The 19,161-nt window shown below is 42.2% G+C and overlaps 1 protein-coding gene across 2 annotated transcripts in view; it reads right to left on the bottom strand.

Moving 5' to 3' along the window:
* GRIA1 (glutamate ionotropic receptor AMPA type subunit 1) overlaps positions 1-19,161 on the bottom strand; it is a 127,729-nt gene that overhangs the window by 33,803 nt on the left and 74,765 nt on the right. For both annotated transcript variants that reach the window (XM_075164227.1, XM_075164229.1), the window contains exons 6-11: positions 14,068-14,229; positions 12,773-12,940; positions 9,053-9,157; positions 6,841-6,951; positions 5,681-5,887; positions 4,199-4,569 (exon numbers count right to left, since the gene is read on the bottom strand). In XM_075164227.1, the coding sequence (XP_075020328.1) occupies positions 4,199-4,569; positions 5,681-5,887; positions 6,841-6,951; positions 9,053-9,157; positions 12,773-12,940; positions 14,068-14,229 (1,124 nt within the window). The remainder of the gene's footprint in view (positions 1-4,198; positions 4,570-5,680; positions 5,888-6,840; positions 6,952-9,052; positions 9,158-12,772; positions 12,941-14,067; positions 14,230-19,161) is intronic.

The following is a 19,161-nucleotide window of genomic DNA, read 5'->3' as shown; positions in this document are numbered from 1 at the left end:
TAACACATTTTGAGATAACAAAAAATAGAAGATCAAGCTAGGAAGCTGACAACGAAAATACATATTTTGCTCCCTGTTTTTTTATCCTTTTCACAACAATCAAATAATTTATTTTGTAGAAAATGATGGGGCAGATGAAAAATTCAGATACTTGGTTTTGCTGCAGAGGGGGTTGGGAAGCCCAGATGTCCCCTCGGTCTCATTCTCAAAGGCCTCGGGTCCATCCTGAGCGAGGAATGGCAGCAACGTGCTGGATGTTAGCAAGGTCCCACTCTCCACAGCTGCTACACACTGGGGTTATTTTAAGCTCTGAAGACAATTTATCATATTACATTTCTGAAAAATGGTCCAATGTGAGTCATATTTACTTCACATTTCTCTTGCTGCAGGCTCTCGCTATTGGCTGCGGGATATTTATTACCTCTGATGCCTGCTCTGAGAATCTCCTTTCTGGGTCTGTATTTCACATTTCATGAGTGCTTTTGCAATTTCATGACTGTTTTCTGAAGTTAAGGCAGCAGTTTGCAAAGCCTAATGGTTTATGACCTGTTTCAGACTTCACTGATTTCTTCCCATTACTATGTACACGAAACTACTCATGTTGCTCCAAAATGTTGCTTCTCCCCCATTCTGCTGTGCATCAGCCAGTACTTTGAAAGCACAAACTTTAAGAGCAACAACAGGGGCCATCTCACCTCAACCAGGACAAATTAGTCCACGTGGTGGTGACTGAACCACATCCAGTGGGGCCACTGGTCAGTGATGGTGCAGAAGGGGGACCACACGCTCCAGTGGGAAATGTCCAAGAGCTCACAGCCTCCTTTCGTTGAAGCTATCTGTGTACCTACAATAGAGTCATTCCATTCATGGCTTAGCAGGGATGGATTCCTTGCTCATGCTCAGGTTGCAGCATCCAAAGGCACAACACAGACTGCCACCAGCTACTGCTGGGATTCTCCATGGCTGGTTACTGCCTGGTCTTTGTCACACTCATCCAGTCTATGCCTAGACATGAAGGCTTCAGAGCTTCAAGAACACCAGTCAACCTCATGCCCAGCAGCCTTACTCCTCGGGAGAAGAGGCTACGAGCACATAACCCACAGCTATGCTCTGTCTTGGCCATCCGCAGGTCATCAGATTCACAGTGTATCTTTAAATTGCTTGGTAGGTTGTGAAGCTGCTGCAAACCTCACCACCTGCTGTGCTGAGCGATGTGTCTGCGGTTTTGATCTTACTTTTTCTTTTATGATAAATACATAGTGGCATATGCACTTAAAACAAACATGCTCTAGAAAAAAAAAAACCTCCTGACAAATTTCCCGTACTCCTTCCCAAAACAAAACTGAAATAAACAAACCAAAACCTCTACAAAAACAAAATACACCCCTGCACTTGCTCCTTTCTGCTGGGGAGCGAATGACAGAACAGATGTATAACAGAAGCTATTTATGTTGGTTAATACATTACTGGGGAGATGCTGAGAGATAAGTTTAGAAGCAACCATATAGGAAGTATATTGGAATAGAGCAGATCCCCACCTGCCCACAATGTCGTTCTACCAAGCATTCATTTCTAAGCGATGTGTCACAGAAATCCTGTACTAGGTTCGTGTGAAAAATACATGTGAAATACGGAGCGCACGCAGAGCCTTTCTGTACAACAACATCCTACGGAAATTCTCACTCTTCTGCATCCTCCTTGCTTTCACATTTCACAGAAATGTCCCCCTCCACTCGCAACCATCACAAGGAGCTGTACTCAGAGTACTGGGAGTTATAATAATGCCCGTATTTAGTTTTTCAAATTTTCTCTTCTTGTAAATATTTGTAGTCAGGAAGTGCTCTTGTGCTCCATGGGAAAATATTGGTTTCAGTGAAATTGTAATTTTCATTATCAGGATGATCAAATTAACAACATTAAAATAACAATGACAGAATCATTCATTTCCTATTTCAAAGCAAAATAAAACAACACTTTGAAATGGTGATTCAAAGCATGTTTAGCTAGAGCAACTCTTGTTATTTGGATCAAAACCACTTATCTTCCCCCAACACTTTTTATTAAAGATGTTTCAAAATTTGCTATTCTGGAAAGTCTCAGCTTTTCACCTCTCCACGCTCCTCCTTGGAACACAAACTGGCTATTGAAATGTCCCCAAAGGAAGGCATTCTCTTTCCTAAATAAGAATAATGATGACAAGAACAACAATGAGAATGAAAATGGCAATAACCTGATCATAACACACAGGGCTGTGTTACAAGACAGCGATAAAGTTAAAATTCCCTCTGCTGGGAAGACTTTCTGAATGCTCCGGCTGGACTCCTACTAATCAAAGATCAGATGATAAAACATATTCATAAAAGCTGTCACTATCAAAGTGCCCTGCAGGCTCTTATTTCCCCGCTATCCCAAGTTCATTAATATTTAGACAAATTGCCATCCAATAGCCAACAAGCTGGTGCCTGGCCTCCTCCCACCATCCCCTGGGAGCTGTGTTGAGCTGCGCAGTGTTATCTTTGCTTGTCGATGGAGTTGTGCCTCCTTCTTGTCCCCTGAGCTTTGATGACATCTCAGCATGTGGGAAATTAACTTTTGCCTACTGTGTTCACCCACAAGTATCTCTGCTGAAATTTTCCTTGAAGAGAAGGGAAAGCCCAAAAAAGGAAGGATGCGGAAAAAAGAAAAAGGCTATCTACTTTTATCAGAGCATCACTTCAGATGTCACCATGGCATGTAAATGCAGAAAATGCATCTACTGCCTGTAAATTCATTCTCATGACTGGCAGTACCTCTGGTTTGAGTCAAACCTGGCCAAAAATGTTCTTAGCCTAAACTGGGACAAGAAATTTTCCTGGTCCAATGAGCTTGCATGTAAAACCCAGGTGTGTGCGAGCAGAGCAGTGACGTGCTGTGCCTCTTGGAGCTGTGGAGAGGGCGAACGACAGCAGTGTCCTGCAGCATCTGGTGGCCTTGGTGCTTGGCCTGTCCATATGCTGTCCAACCAACCTCCAACCAACATCCAGGGCAGACCTCTTGGGAATGATTGGTACATATGATCCACATCCCAAGCCACAGCTCATGAACCCTTTTTCAGCCTCACAAACCTTAAGTAACTCTGCCCTGGACACAAAACACTGGATGTATCAAAAACCTCATCCCTGACTCACCTCTGGTTCTGCCTCAGGTGAATATACACATACCACAAGAAAGATCCCTCAGCTGTTTCAGGCATTACTTACTGGACATATAACTTGTGCAAATAAATAAGAAAATCTATCAGAGTCATTCTTGCAGTTATTTAGTTCTTATGCTTTTAATTCTTTTTCTTTTCTTTTTGAACGTCTTTGTATGAACAAGACTTTGAGAAGATATGTGTTTCATGGGCTCCTGCAGTAGGCAAAATCTCTTCATAAGACTTGTGGGACTACAGCTTTCAAAAATGAAGGAGACAGACATTATTTAAAAATAAGTCTCTGCTTGTGTCTCTATCACAGATTTACATCTGCATTTCATGCAGTTTTTCAGCCACCTTATATTGTGCTAGCTTTTCCAAGAAAAATTATCTAAAAGTAATCACAAGAATCATTAATACAGAGAATAAATGTCTCTACCAAAAGTTCCTTTAGGAACCCTTTGGACTTTGGGGCCTACTGAACTTCCAGGGAGCAGAACTATTGACTGAAATGGGAACCAGAAGGAAAACTCAGTACTTCTCTGACCTTTCTAAAGGCCAATAATACCTAAAGCCACTCAGTGTGCTCCATAATCTTTGGTACAGACCATATAACCTTTCACTGATCACCTACTGTATTATTTCTCCCTACTTTACTGGAATTTTATAGCTTCCCTATAATGCTAGAATGACCTTTTTTTCTAACGGCAGCAAATTAAATGACCAACAAAAATGGATTGCGAATGTGTGGCTTTAGAAAATCTTGCTTGCATTTCTGTAAATTCCCTCAAAAAAACTCCCCAGCATAAATTTAGAATGGTATTTTTATGGTCCCAAGTTTGAGGTCCCAAGTTCACAGCTGTGAGATCTGTGAACCCTTGGATTCTTTCTGAATCTGTAACTGATTCAGAAAACTACACTATGGTTCAGGAAGGAAGGTCAAAAAAGAATCTGTTCAGCTCCAAAACAGGCAGAAATATTAAATCACATGAACTGGAAGAAGGTTCATTGGGGAAGGCAACCCACCTTGGAGAAATATCACATCCTTGCTGCATGAAAGCTCCCAGGGAGAACCAGAGACTGTTGAATATCCCAAACTCATTCGTCTGGTCATTGGCCGGCTGGTCTCGTCCTTCTTCAAATTCCTCAGTGTGCCACTCATAAGGGCTGAAGCGACTCACCAGGAAGAGGACAACGCTTACTCCGATGTAGGCAAAAACAATGCACATCCATATCTCGTAAGCCAAAGGATCCAGAAAGGAAAAAACTCCTGGTTTGGACTTCTGAGGTTTTTTTATCATGATCGAGATACCTAAACTCATGAACGGTTTGGAAAAGTCTATAACTTCTTCTCGAACCAGAGTGATGGTTAATGGTGCCACAGCCACATCTGCCCTCTGAAAAGGAGAGACAGAAAAGAGATTTGCATTCTGGGGATAAAATATATTTACTAACTCCAGCTTATGTTCCTTTGATCTCTGTTTACCCCCGCCATCTCAGAAGAAATCAGACAAAACCAATTGCAAGAGAAATGTTAAAAAGGAGCAGCCCATAATATTGGTAGATTATTTCCATTTTATCACTACTGATTACCAATTCTGTTCTGAAATCACCGCGTTTTCTTTTTGCAGCCACCTAGCTCTTCTTGTCTGATTTATTCACTGATGTCACAGTCTGATGCAGATGATTTTCGCTAAAAGAGCTTTATCATCCAGACATCAAAAGAGGCAAGGAAAGGCCAACCGCCTGAAAAAGGATGCCAGGATGTTTACTTCCATCAGGAACTGTTTTTTGATTGCATAACTGATGCAGGAGAAGAGGAAAAATGTCCCAGTCGCACTGAGGTGCACTCTCCACTTATTTTACAGTCTGTCTTGAAAATGGAAAGGGAAATGCATTGAAAAGGCTGTCAGCATATACCGTGGAGCTACCAGTGACACAGAGACTTGGGCACTGATGCTCCCCACACTAATTTCCCCTTTCTCTACAGGGGAAAATTAGACCCCTCTGACTTAAAACATCACAGAATGAGAACTACCAGAGTGAACCAGGTTTAGAAGTGTAGGGTGCAGGTGTGTATCTGTGATGATGGACATGGGTGGCTAGACAGAAAATGGTCTAGCCCTACTGTTCACCAGTCATATGCTAAGTATTTGAAATCTTATCCTTCTTTCATCCTGCCATTATCATGCAAATATAAAATAGAGTAAAATTTGGAGATTCTACCCATGGGAAAGTTTGAATTTTCGATACTTGTTCTTCCGAAAATGGAAACAAAAAGAATCTTGGAACTGTTGAAAGGAAACATTTTGACATTTCCATAGGCACAAAATGTGCCATCCCTCCCTAAATTAAAATGTTTTACTTGGGCTGATTATTTGCATTATCAGAGCTGCAGTCCTCAAGACAGCTCAGGCTGACAGAAGGCAGGACTCCTTTTTACTCTAGGGCTTGAATGTGTTCTCAAGTACCAAAAGCTAAAGACAATGGATGAGGTTGGAAACTCACCCCATAAACGAGTTCTCCCACCATGCCGTTCCACGTTTTCGTGTCAGGGTCCCGGGCTCCATACTTCCCATCTCTGACAATCTCCAGCCTATAGTGGTAGCCAACATGCTTTGCGATCTCAGCAGCGAGCTCCACACAATAGCCTTCATATCTCTCATTGCCTTCAAACTGGTTGGCGTTCTTCTTGAGCATCACATATGGGTCTTCCTGGCACAGAGAAGACAAATATTGAGCCACGCTCCACATTTCTAGAGATGCACATGAGGGGCTCAGACTAGAGCCCAGCTTCTGGTCCCCTTGCAAAACTCTAGCTTTATGTTCCTGTACCAAAGGGCACAGTCAACGTTTTTGAAGGTACGGAGTGTGATTTTTATTGTGGCATTTTCTATTTATTCATGTCTGTGTGCAGCTTCTGCAGGGATGGACCTGAGGGGAATGGATTAGCTGAGGGGTTTTGGGTAACAAACCTTTCAGTGCAGTTCTGCAAGGGATATTTAGTGCATCTGAGCTCTGAATTTTTAAAGGCATGTCTGCCTGTGTGGGCACAGGCAGAATCAAATCTGCTGGACAGGAGAGAGCCCTGAAGCTGTTTAACTCAGTTTGGGTATTGTGTCTTCTCCATAGACTTGCAGTAAGCATTCAACAAACAAGTTAGTAAAATTTCATCTGTTTCTGCAGGGTAAGCGTATACAATGACACAATACATGATACCATACATTATGGGGTACCTATTATTCCTTCATGATTATGGTAGAGATTTGTTTTTAGAGCTATGATTCAGCCTCTCTGTACAATACAGCTTATCCTTCCCAGAATTACAGCCCCCATTCTGTGGGCTAAATACAAAGCACAGGTATAATGTTCCTAATTTACCTATGCTGATGCCTCTACTATCTTGTCATAATCTTTTGTATTTTCTACACTAAGCATGAGAGCTCTTTAATACCTTTTTAATTAGCCATGGCAATTTTCAGATACCTTTATGGACCTGGCAGGAAACAGTAAGTGCTGTTATTATTATTATTATTATTATTATTGTTATTGTTATTGCTATGATAAAAATGATATAGTACAAGGAGGGCACATGAGGAGGAAGAGAGAGTCTGCACATCAGGGAGATGGGGGAGAGGGAGAGCTGGGATAGAAGTCCTAACACTTACTAGGATAGTTGTGACTATGTAAGTCCTGTTCTGGAGGCTTGTAGACTCATTGCCGCTTTGAGTATCTATGGCTGCTGGAACCAACTTCTCATCTTCATTCCAATAACCAATCTGCCGAATACAAAACCAGGATATCTCTTTGATAACTCATTGTAATATTAACCAAGATACGGTAACAGCATCATCGAAGCAGGTCAGCGCTCTCTGCATGTTCATACCCAACCAGAGATCTCGTCTCCTGATTATTGATGTCTTTTGCCAGGGGGACCAGGAACTCCCCCATTCCACCATGCCTCCAGCCTGAAAATAATGTCCATGATACGCTATGGTAGCAGAGTGCTTGTATGCACGTAAAAACAATTGGCACAAGTACAGGGGGATTATTGCAATTCCCTGCCCCATCCCTACACCAAGAGTTCACACTTCCCCTGTGTGACTTCTGAGTATTTTTCTAATGGTGAGCATGTGTGCTGCATGTCCAGATGCTACAGGGTGATAAAGTGCTATCCTGAAGCTGAAAGCCTGCGTGAACATAGGACTGACTCTTAGGACATCTTCAGGCAACAGGACAAAAAATCAAGTGAGAAAAAAAAAACAACCCTGGCCAATGTCAAAAAGTTTGGGGTTATGAATAAACTGAACAGTTGTAGTGGGAAGAATTCTCATGTTAAGCTGTGTTTATTAATAAGCAGGGATTTAGGCTGATCTATCACCACTTGCAGGTAAAGCAGAGTGCCACTGAATATCACTAGGAAGATCATTGTTGAGGTCATCCACTTTGAGGGCTTGATTTTATAAGAGGTTTTCCACCACCTCATGTAAGTATGCAGTTGCCTGAGCTCTGCTCACGTGAAAGGAATTTCTTATCACAGTAAATGGGGAAGGGTATTAATACAGGGCACGACCAGGAGCCTGCTGATGGCAGATTAGAGATCATAACAGCTCAGGAGAAAAAATCTATGCAGGCTTTTCATCTCTCTTCATTGCACAGACAAAAAGAAAGGAGAGTGACGAAAGAGATTCCAAAGCTCTGCCCTAGGGCAACATAAATGGAGACACATATGTTTCTTTTGCACCTCTAACCTGGTGGATCTAAGATACAATATGCATTGTGGTAGTGATGTACATGTCTTCCAAACAAATATTATTTCTGTCAGTAGATACACAGCAAAATCAAGACATTTAGCCATTCTGATTCTTCTCCTCTAAATTCTCTCTAGATTGCCAACTTCTTGAAGTTCAAAGCCCCAAACTGGACATAATATAGCATTTGTCCTCTTATGAACACCATGTAGAGGAGGACTTTGTATGTCTTCAAAATGACACTTCTTTTATTTCTCAATGAGAAATTTGCCTTCTTTCGTTTGACTGTGGTTGGCTCTGATCTCACATCGGCTGCTCTCAGGTGTAAGTATGAATTGGGGGTAGGGGCTGTAAATGTGGAACTTTCACTATTTGCAGTTTTTCTTAATTTCAAACAAGTATTTTATTTTTCAGGGAATTGAGGAGGTGCAGAGGGATTCCAGTGAATGCCCCATTCCAAAATACTTAGTAGTTCTCCTTTATCGACAGAATAACTGAGTTATTCTTTGTTCTTCAAATATGTAGTATCTAAAGTGGGACATAAGCACATGGAGTCAGATTTTCAAAAGGATTAATGTTTCAAGGGCTCGGCACCCCTGAACAAGGCCAGATTTTTCAAAGTGCCTGGGAAATAGAAAGAGATCAACACTCCAGAACGGCACAAATGTCTGTGTAGCTATCAGGACGTGGTTAGTGGTAAAGCTCTTGTCACTTCAAGGAGAGCAGAATTAGGTCAACATAAAGGGTTCACCTACACTGGTTAGGGCAGACAGCTTCTGCGTGGCTCATCCTTGGAAAAGTAAAGTGGGAGAGCAAAAACCAGACAGTCGTGTAGCTGAGCCTGGGCCAGTGTGCCCTGCCTATAGCAAGGGTGCTATACTACCCTGAAAATCCCTGAGATGCCCTTGTTGCTCTTGATAACCCCTTCCATACATTGTATTTTTTTAGTAATATACCATGAGTTCTCCCTAGTGCTTTGCTTTGCTCAGGCAGAGAGCTGGGAATGCACTCGTGGTGACTCCACATGCAAGCTTTCATGAACAGAAACGTCTGTTGAGACCTAACCACACCGTGACTCTAACACCAGGCTGGTGCCTGACACAGGATCTCAGGTCACTCTCTACTTTACCTTTCTGATCCCATCATGTTTCATCTCAATCACATGGAGGGTGTAGTTGGTCCTCCGTCCCTTCTCATTAAACTGAACGTTGCCAGACAATCCTTCAAAACGGACCTTAAAGACATAAATATCAATGAGGAGAGCAAATTGGTCAGCATCTCCAGCAGTGATGATTCGGCAGCAGTAAGAAGCGAGAAGAAGGATGGACAGTGCAGTCATGTTTCTCAGATCCATGCAGGGGAGACAGGACATCTACCTGACACCGGGCTTTCGCTTAGGTTCACTCTCTACAGCGTGCCTGGCCACGTGCCCAGCCATTCTCTTAACTTACCCTTTCTCTTAAAACTTAGTGGTCTATTACTGAGCTCAGCGATGCATAAGAGCTAGATCACATGTGTGAGCCCATCACCTCTTGGGATGTGACAGTGAGCTTAATCAGCTCTGCACTCCTTGGGCTTTGCGTTTTTTTTTTGTATTTTCTAAATCTGACCTGGAGTCAGGATTTGGTAAAGAATTTGTCATTTCAAATCAGGAACTGTATTTGGAGGAAATACGAAACCGTGGCCACGGCTCCCAGCCGCTGTCTTTCAATAGAGAGGAGCCTGTCGGTTAACAAGCAAATTTAGTTACTTCTGCATCAGCCTAATAAAACCTGACAATTTAGTATTGTAAATATTGTAAATGAAATTTGCATAGGAAACTTTGAATCATGAATCTCTGCTGATAACACTGCCAAGCTGAAGAGCGTTGCTCACATCACATCCCACTTCCTGAACTTCTCTTCTCAGCGTGGCCATTTGACTTGTTGCAAAAGTGCCCAGCCTGGCATGGAGAAGGACTTCCAACATATCTTGTGTGGGGACGAGGCAGCAGGGACCAGGAACATGGGTAAAGGAGTGCAAATTTAGGTCTCTATAGAGATCACCTGGAGAAGTGCTCATGCCACTGGATTGGGAATTAAACGTTTGTTCTCAGCCTTTCCACTTGCTTTGGACAAATCCATTGTCCCTGCAACTGAAGTCTTCCCACATGTAAAATAGGAACAGGTATTTAGCAGCCTTTTTAAGTACTCTGAGATCCTCAGAATAAAGACCCATGGTGAAGAAATGAGGATATATCATTACGGAGGAAATCTGTTGCTAATCTGCCTAAACTGTGTTTGTTTTCCAGCTATTATTGGAAAGATTTGTCATGAAAATGAACATCTGCTAGTATTTTCTGAAACTACTTCGAGTCAAGAGGTATTCCTGGTGACATTTGGAGAAACATGCTTTTCCCTTTTCACAAGACACAACATGCCCATAAAAGATAGATGCACTAGAAAAGCACCATTGTCTTAAGCACTCCCGTACCTGCTTTTTCATGGCCCCTTTAATTTTCTTTTCAGTTCCTGACCAATTCTGAAGTTCAGGTCACAGGTGCTTTCTAGCTTTATATGCACTAAAAGGCAGGTGTACAGCACCAATTTCTCCTATCTGAATGAATGAAATCTTAATCCTGTGATATCCGTGTGGCACTGAAATGGTAAAAGGGGTCTCTCCCACCCATCCTGGAGGCTGCAGCACAACTTCTCCACCATTTACCATCCTCTGAGACCCCCTGAATCACTACAAAATATAATGAGGACTGATTTCCACAGTGCTAAGCACCAGTAAAGTTAACTGGAGATGGAGCATTTAAGCGCATTTGTATATAAGACAAGGGCATGTGGTTTGAGAGAGCTGGATGGGAAGGATGCTGTTGTGGCCTTCTGGTTTACAGGGTTAGTCAGCAGTTAGGGACTAGCTAACTGCTTACCAGATGTGGTAACCAAATAATGTTACAAAAAAATCTGTCAAAAATTATCATAATCTTTTCGAAGTACAACTGAAACCTCAGTGTATTGTTTAAAGCAATATTTTGTGAGCATTTTCCCCCCTTTAATAAAAGCATACATTTTGCTGAAATGTGTCAGATTTCTGTTTTTGAAAAATTGCAGAATGTTTCAAATTGCTTTTCAGCTTTACTCCTGCCATCCATGACTCTTGCCTACACTAAACAGAAATAAGGCAATTCAGGAGCTTATTCCAGACATTTGAGTAGAATGAAGTTGAGAAACTTTTTGCTTTTAAACAGCTTATAAAATTTTAGGCATTATGGGAGGTGAAAATGGGAGGTGAAAAGAAAGCACACTGTGAATAGTTGTAAGAATTATCCTAATTGTGAGTCTTTGTAGAAAGGATAACACAAACTTTCAATCTAATTGTAAGTTCTTCTATTTCCATCTGCCTCTTTCTTGCTACAATACTAAATGTTGGATGATTACTAAATTCATAGTTAAAATTTCCCTAGGAGACTTCTTCCACTGCATGTTTCAGAGCGTTTTATTTTGACCATCACAACTGAACCGGTCAAACCTTTGGAAAATGATAATTTTTCAATGGTAAAGAAATAACTTTTTCAAGTAGCTCTTCATGTTCTTTGCCCAAAATCCTACAGTTGAAAAATTAAGAGTTTTGAAATTGTTTTAATGAAGAGATGAGGAAACGTCAGAGGAGATTTTCCAACACACACACACAAAATTGTATTTTCTAGCTGTCTAATTTTGATATCCTATTCTCATAAATTCAATAAAGGAAAATGCTTGAGAACCCATTGCTCATCAGAAGGCTTCCAAGTATTTCATGTTTATTAGGTAATGGATCTCCCTAATGCATCAAAGAGGCTGATTTTGTTATAAGAGTTTGGAGAAGCTATGACAAGTGATTTGCCCAAGGTCATACAGAAAGTCAATGACAGGCTTGGGAGCAAACTGAATCCAAGCAATAAAATCAAATCAGATGCAAGATTTGGTTTTAAAGGAATTGTTGTTTACCAGTAAGCCAAAACCAAATCCAAACAAAATACTTGGGGAAATTTACATATGATGCAAATTAACCAAATTAATTTTGTTCTTCTTGCCTTCTTCACAGTTAAGGAAAGATGGGATAAGCTATATTTGGATAACACTGAACTAGCAGTATTTGCAAGGAATCCATCTATTTTTGTCTGAAAAAAAAATGTTAGAAATGAATGTCGGTCTTGAAATTTAATGACATTTTGAAATGTTCTACCTTTCTAAGTCTTTGGTAGGAGTGTATTGTTTTTCTCTCTCACTGTAAGTTTCATGTAGTTACTTTGTTTACTCAAAAATCTAAATTTTTATGCAGGATGAAAAAGCAAGATTATCAGATTTAAGGAATAAACTATCTAAACAGCTATTATTAAGACTTCTACAAATCCTCACAGTCTGAAACAAGCTATAATCTGGGCTTTGAGGACATTTTGATGACAGCCAACTCATAAGGCAAAATTCACATGGTTTCAAACTTCATTAGCAGTCTGGAACTGAAGCTGAGTTCACAGAGAGTCGAAGAAACTGCAAAAAATATAGTCTGAGCAGGTCTCTCTCTTGGGAAGGGGAGGATAAAAATAGGGACCCATGATTTTATGGGATAATATTTTGGCTTTTCTTTCCCAGAACTTCAAACAGAAATTACAGAAAGCAAGGACACGTCGGATGGTACCAGGAGAAGCAGTTTGCTGGATGCACCCCTGAACTCTTTAGGAGACCTGGCTCTAATCTGGAAGGGTCAGTTCCTCATCCTAAGCGATTTGTTTGATTTTTTCTGCTGCTAATCACCCCTTTTCCCTCACCCACAGGCTACGTTCAGCCGTGCCCACAGTGCACACATCGGCTGGGTTTCGAACCTGCTGCAGCGCTCTCTGGATGTCGATGCCTTGTCCCCAGGGCACGGCCGGGTTGGCAAGACAGTCCCCGGCATTGCCGCGACGGGAGATGTCAATCCGCTGCCTCCGCAGGTTCTGAAATGCCTCTGCCATCACCCGGACCCCGTCGTAAGTTAGGGCTGACGTGTACTAGAAAAAGAAGAGAAGTTGTACGTTGCCTGTTAGGGTGAGGTGACCTCGGGTGTGCTACACTGGTTCACCTCACAGCAACTTTTCAGGTGATTTGTCCTGGTTTTGTCCTTCCATCTATGAAGTTCAAAAGCCTTTTGCTCCCTGTAATCACTACTGTCCTGTTAACTCATGAAAGTTGGTGCCTTCTCTCCCAGAGGATGGGAGAGTGAAGGAGAAGCTCCTGATGCGGATTCAGATTGCACTCCCTGAAGAGGACTCAGCCTTAAAAGCCATTCACCTGTTAACCAAATCTTTGTGTTTAATTAGAATCATTGACCTGAACTTTTAAGTGTATACGGTGTAAATGTGAGATACTTGAAAACAAGCAACAAGTGACTCTTTCTGGTCACAGATGGAGACCAGAAAACTCTACTTCAATGGGCAAAAGTTCTGCAAAAGATGAGTTTATTCAAGCAGAATCTTGTACAGAAACCAGCGTAAAACTCTTGGCATGAACGGTAACCATTAGAGTTAATTCTTTTTCTTATGATCACTTACTGATTTATTTGCTTGCAACTTTCTTAAACTAATATTTCCAAAGCTGACATTTCTATTGCTGAGTGTTTGTCACAAGTGTATTTGTTTTCAAATGTCAGATAGAAAAAAAACAACCTCGCCCCTCCGCCCGCCCCTTGACAGCTTCAGAGTCTTCTGACTGTGTTAGGAATTAAAATATATTTCCCCTCTGTTGTACACACTGATTTGAAATGCTCAGAAGGAACATCTGGAAAGACTTTATTATCACTGGATATGTAGTAAACAAGTCAAAGGTTAAGGAGTTAATGAGGCTTTTTCTTTTTTATGTACTGAACATAATGAGATATTTAATCCTTAGTTTTGAGGAGGGTAAAAACTGGGAGACTGAGTGAATATGCTAACTTGTGCATTTCTTAGCAGGCAGCAACTACTGCCTAGTAAAATTTAGACAATGCTGAGGCACCTGGAACAGATAATGTTCATAATTATATTAAGTGACAGGTTTTCAGAGTGAGATTAAAGAGCTCTGTGTGATCACAAAAAGGTAAGCATAGCTTGAACTGAGCCAGATGAACCCCAAATTAAATGTTTTTTTTTATACCACTTGCCTTTGGCCTCTTCCAGTCCACACGAGGATGCTCCCTGGCATCATTATTCCTCCACTGCTGCATGATCCTGGCAGGAACAGCATCCGTGTAATTCACCAACTGGAAGCCAGTTACATTGGCTCCGCTCTCCTTGAATTTGGTCAGGTCAATATCCATGAATCCCTAGTACAGGAGAGAAACAGGAGAAGCTCATTAGAGGAACACCTCTGGGTAGATAAGAGGAATCCTGCCTACCTCTGCATATGGCAGCTAGCTTAGGAAAAATCTCTTCCCTCTGCAAGGTAAGGTCCAATTCAAGAGAGGCACCACTTCACTGAGCACACAGTGAACTTGCCTTTCTCACAGGCTCTGAGCTGGACATATCCTGCAGCTTCCACCCAGGGAGACAAAATACTCGTATTAATAACAGCTCATTTGCAAGAAAGCTAGCAGAATAGCGGAAAAATATATCCCGAATAATGCTTGGATGAAAATAACAAAATTCTCAAAATGTATTAGAAAGAATTATTCACCCAGTTCTAACTTTTATGCACTCAGCCACCAATGGAGAAGCTACTTCTTTCCAAGTCATAATTTGTAGGGAAAAACAAATCTTGAACAATGAACTTTCAGCAGATCAAGCAGTGGTCAGTCAGCCTGCCAAAGGAGCCTGTTTGTTAGAAAAGACAGGTTATAGAATTTACTAATTTGGGAGAAAAAAGGGTACTTTTTTGGATTTCAGATTACTAATGAAATACATTTCTTTCATTTCTTTATTGTTCTTCCCTACCTCTTGCCCACTGCATGTGATGAACACAAGTGCGCAAATACACATGTATCGGGGTGGCATTGTAGAATTAGTCACTCCCATTGAGTCAGCCGCAAAAAATAATTAGAGATACACTGCAAGCAATATGGAGAAGAGGCCGTTTTTTGGTCTCCCAGCTTTGATCGTATCTCTTCAGCACTCCTGTTATACAAAGCTGTTTGCTGTGCTTCCTTGCACAAAGCAGATGCTTGAACAGAGGCTCTGCCCTCCTGCTTGGCTGCTGTGTGTGGGACAGGCTGAAGTCTGGTGCTTTTTCTTTTGGAATACAAGCACAAGAGATACAGTCAATTATTTTCCCTAGTATCATTAGCAATCATAACACATGAGGGAAAATGAACAAGGGAACTACACACAATGCAATCACTTGAGCAACAGAAGAGCTTGTTTGAGCTCTGCCTTCCCTCTGCCCTCCACCACGTGCTGCTGGTGCATGTTCTCTGCAGGCACCTTCGCAGCCTACCACTGGCTTTCTCCCCCAGCTTGCTCTCAAACATATGATGATGGTGTGAATTAAAAAAGACAAGTCACATTATTCCCATGAGACACTGGTCAGGTTCCCAAAATGGTGCTCCCTGTGCATAGGCTGAGGGAGCTAATTAGCTGATTAACTTCCAAGGTCAGGATCAAGCCATTAGATGGAAACCTGTTTTGGGAACAGACAGCTTGCAAGGAAAAGACTAAATTGCCCTCTGACATCAGCGTCAGACTGAGGGAGTCACAAGTGATTCAAAGATGTCTTTAAAGACTTTCACACTTTTTCTTCCGGCTTTTTGTAAGCAATTTGGCACCCACTTAGAAGGCTGAGGATTGGATATAGGTGTACAGATGCTCTAAATAGACGATTTGTTTTGCTTCAAAGTGCAGTGATTTAGGTTTAAAAAAAAGTGATATTTTGTGTGTACGTATTCCTTAGAACGCTGGTTAAACCCACATCAATCTTGTTTGTAATTGCTAGCGTAGGGGTTTCAGAAAGCCAGAGCTGTGATTAATGAATAGGAAATGCAGCAGGATAATTGTCCCTGTCATCTTAATGCATTTCAGTCCAAGTGTTTTTTGACACACAGAGCTCCTAAGGTTCAGTAAAAGGGACCTCACAGGTTGCCAACTGGTTATTCATGGCTAGAACCAAATTACACTGACATTTTGCTCCTGGGAGGTACAGAGGGAAAAAAGATCTGTCAAAAGAAACTACCACACAGCAACTTGAAGTTTGTGCCACCAGCTCCTCCTTGGAAGGCCTACAAAGGCTTGAAGAAAAGTCCAAGTTCACAACAGAGTATGAGTAAGATGTCTAGTGTCTTTAGCCCCCTCAACAAGCAGATGTAAATAGGAAAAGTCAAAAAAAGATTATGACACCAGTGACGAGACAGCAGCAGTTGAAAACACTTTCACTGTTTTCCCCAAACAATTCCGAAACTGAAGCAAGTATTCAACAATATTTATTGGGATTTATCTTATATAAAATTTTAAAATAATCTGAATAGGCAAAAGCAATTATTTCTTCCCTAAGATTGTGCTAATTTTTCCCCACTGATTTTTGACACAATTCAGGTTCTCTAAAAAGTGTGGAGACCTCTGAAGACTTTCCAACTGTTTAAGGCAGTTGGGACCATAGAGGACATCATTAACCTTGAATATGTCTTTGCATTTTGGCATTTATCAACTGCTGAAATAACTGTTTTCACCTGTTATCCCTCCTCCACATGCCCCAGAGTACAAGGTCAGTATAGGAATGGTCCGAGTTACAAAGGCATTTTAGTCACTGTGCCACTGAAATCTGCTCAGAGCAGGTCTGGGTGACATGACAGCCAATGAACTGGGAATACCAGAGGTCAGATATTTTAGAAAATAATTCCCAGAGGAGGTGAATTCTTGCTGGTTAACATATAAACAAGAATATATTAAATGTTATGCAAACTGTCTCTTGAAAATGCTTCTATTGACAAAGTGACATCAGGAATTAAATATGCTTTTCTGTCTTTCTGACATATCAGTCAGTGCTTGCAGGAAACACGAGAGCAGGAGAATGACAATATTTGCAAGTAAAGAAGTCATTGATCATCTGTCACCTTGTACTAACTATAGGCACATGTTGCAAAAAAGGGACCTTTTATTTTGTTTTCAATTGGCCATATTTGGAAAACAGACAAATTTTTAAAAAATTACTAAGGAAAGACTGCAACCCACTACTGAGGGGCGGCAGACATGCTTTTGCTGCAATATGTTTAGTATCAACCAGTTTGGGAAAGAACTAGCACAGAAATGCTTCCCTTTGCCATCCAATCAAGTACAGCAAGAAGCGAACAGTGCTGGAACGACACATGGAACCTCTGTGGTCCCATAGAGTGGCCAAACATTTTTAAGACCATTTCAAAAATTTGCCAATGAATACTGGAAAAAGTTTGCTTTGCAGCCATGTCTGGAGCACAGTGGACTGTTCAGGGAGATGAGCTGAGCCCCTGGAATTTGGTGTTATGTGACTTTTTTCAGGCTCTTTAGACCTGAACCATTTGGGATGTATCTGTTGGACGTAGGTACTCCACAGGAGACAACACTTCTGCAGGTGCAGTTCTCTCTGGGAACCATCAAAACCAGGCTGGAAGGGACACCGCATCAGCCAGCCCACCCCCTGCCCTACAGCAGGATTAGCTGTCCCTTAAATTCAGTTCACAAAATCATCTCAGCAAACCAGAGAATACGGCCTCCTGCGCTGCGTATGCCTGAAAAATGCCTGCCTTTCTCTGAATGCCATCAAATTAGCAGGCTGACAATAAACCACAAAAATCTGGACCCATCCGCGCTGATGGGCTGAGACAGCCTCCCTCCTCCACACCTGCTCTGACTCACAGCGTCTACAACACACAGTTTGAGCAACAGCCAGGCTCAGTTCAAAGGAGGGAACTTGCTCTTTAGCCCGTACCGTGGACTGTTCTCTCTGCATTAATGAACCTCACAAAGCGATTACATGCAGAAGTCCTGCTGCTAGTAAATAATATGGGCAGCTGTTACAGACCTTTAATGCCTTCAAATAGAAAACAGAACAGTACTGGGAAGGGTTTTTTCCTCATTGTGTTTTCCTTGCTGCATCTGTTCTTTATGCTGTTCTTAAACTGAAAACATTTTTCAGCCAAAGGTTGTTTTACTGTCCCATTCGCTGCCTTGGTTGCTGGGAGAGGTCTCAGCAAGTCACACATTTATATTCCTCTCCACTGCTTGTGGGCTCAATCATCAAAAGAAATGCATAATGCAGGAAGACTGATGGCTTGAAATGGGCCTTATGAATCCATCTTGATTAACTGGTCCACGAAGGATCTGCCCTGAAAAGAAAGTCCCCCAGAAATGAGCCAGATTCTTATTTATATCCTGAACACCATGAGGAGCCAAGACATTGAGTGGGCAGTGCAGACGGCTGTCAGACGGCGTAGGGAAAGCCTTGTTTCTTCATGCATGACCCTCCTCAAATCTGTCAGCATCATTTAGTTCCCTGCATGTCTCCTTGTATTTCACTGCCTCACCTTTCTAAACCTCTGCCTCCTCTTCCCACACTAATGACACCAGGTGGCATTGCTCCTTCTGGGACATCATCCCAGCCCGCGGGAATGCCGCAGACAGCAGCAGCCTCCTCTCTGTACCTGGACATCGACAGGCAGCTAGCCACTGCCCCATGCCTTCAAATTCTCTCTGTATTTCACTAAATTGGTATTAATTGCTGGCACTTTCCCTGCAGGGTGCCTCCTGCAGTATAACCGTGCCTTTGAAGCTGCAGTAATAGGCAGCGAGGGCTGAGTTCTGGGCAGGCTGCAGCTGACCGTCTCATAAACCTCCTCGCAGCCCAGCCACAGCAGAGCTTAAAATCTCCATGCCTTTGTTCTGCCTTGGTTTTTCCTGAGAGAAAGGACGTTAGGGAGTCTCCTTGAAGACTGCCACGTTGTATCAGAAATAGTGTGGCCAGCAGGAGCAGGGAGGTGATCGTGCCCCTGTACTCAGCACTGGTGAGGCCGCACCTCGAATCCTGTGTTCAGTTTTGGGCCCCTCACTACAAGAAGGACATGGAGGTGCTGGAGCGTGTCCAGAGGAGGGCAACGAAGCTGGTGAAGGGCCTGGAGCACAAGTCTTATGAGGAGCGGCTGAGGGAACTGGGGTTGTTTAGCCTGGAGAAGAGGAGGCTGAGGGGAGACCTCATCGCGCTCTACAACTACCTGAAAGGAGGCTGTAGTGAGGTGGGTGTTGGTCTCTTCTCCCAAGTAACAAGTGATAGGACAAGAGGAAATGGCCTCAAGTTGTGC

This window comes from Calonectris borealis, chromosome 15 (assembly GCF_964195595.1).
Source record: "Calonectris borealis chromosome 15, bCalBor7.hap1.2, whole genome shotgun sequence".
In the NCBI taxonomy this organism is placed as follows: Eukaryota; Metazoa; Chordata; class Aves; order Procellariiformes; family Procellariidae; genus Calonectris; species Calonectris borealis.
The sequence above is the reverse complement of the archived record's forward strand: the minus strand, read 5'-3'. Positions and strand labels throughout refer to the sequence as shown.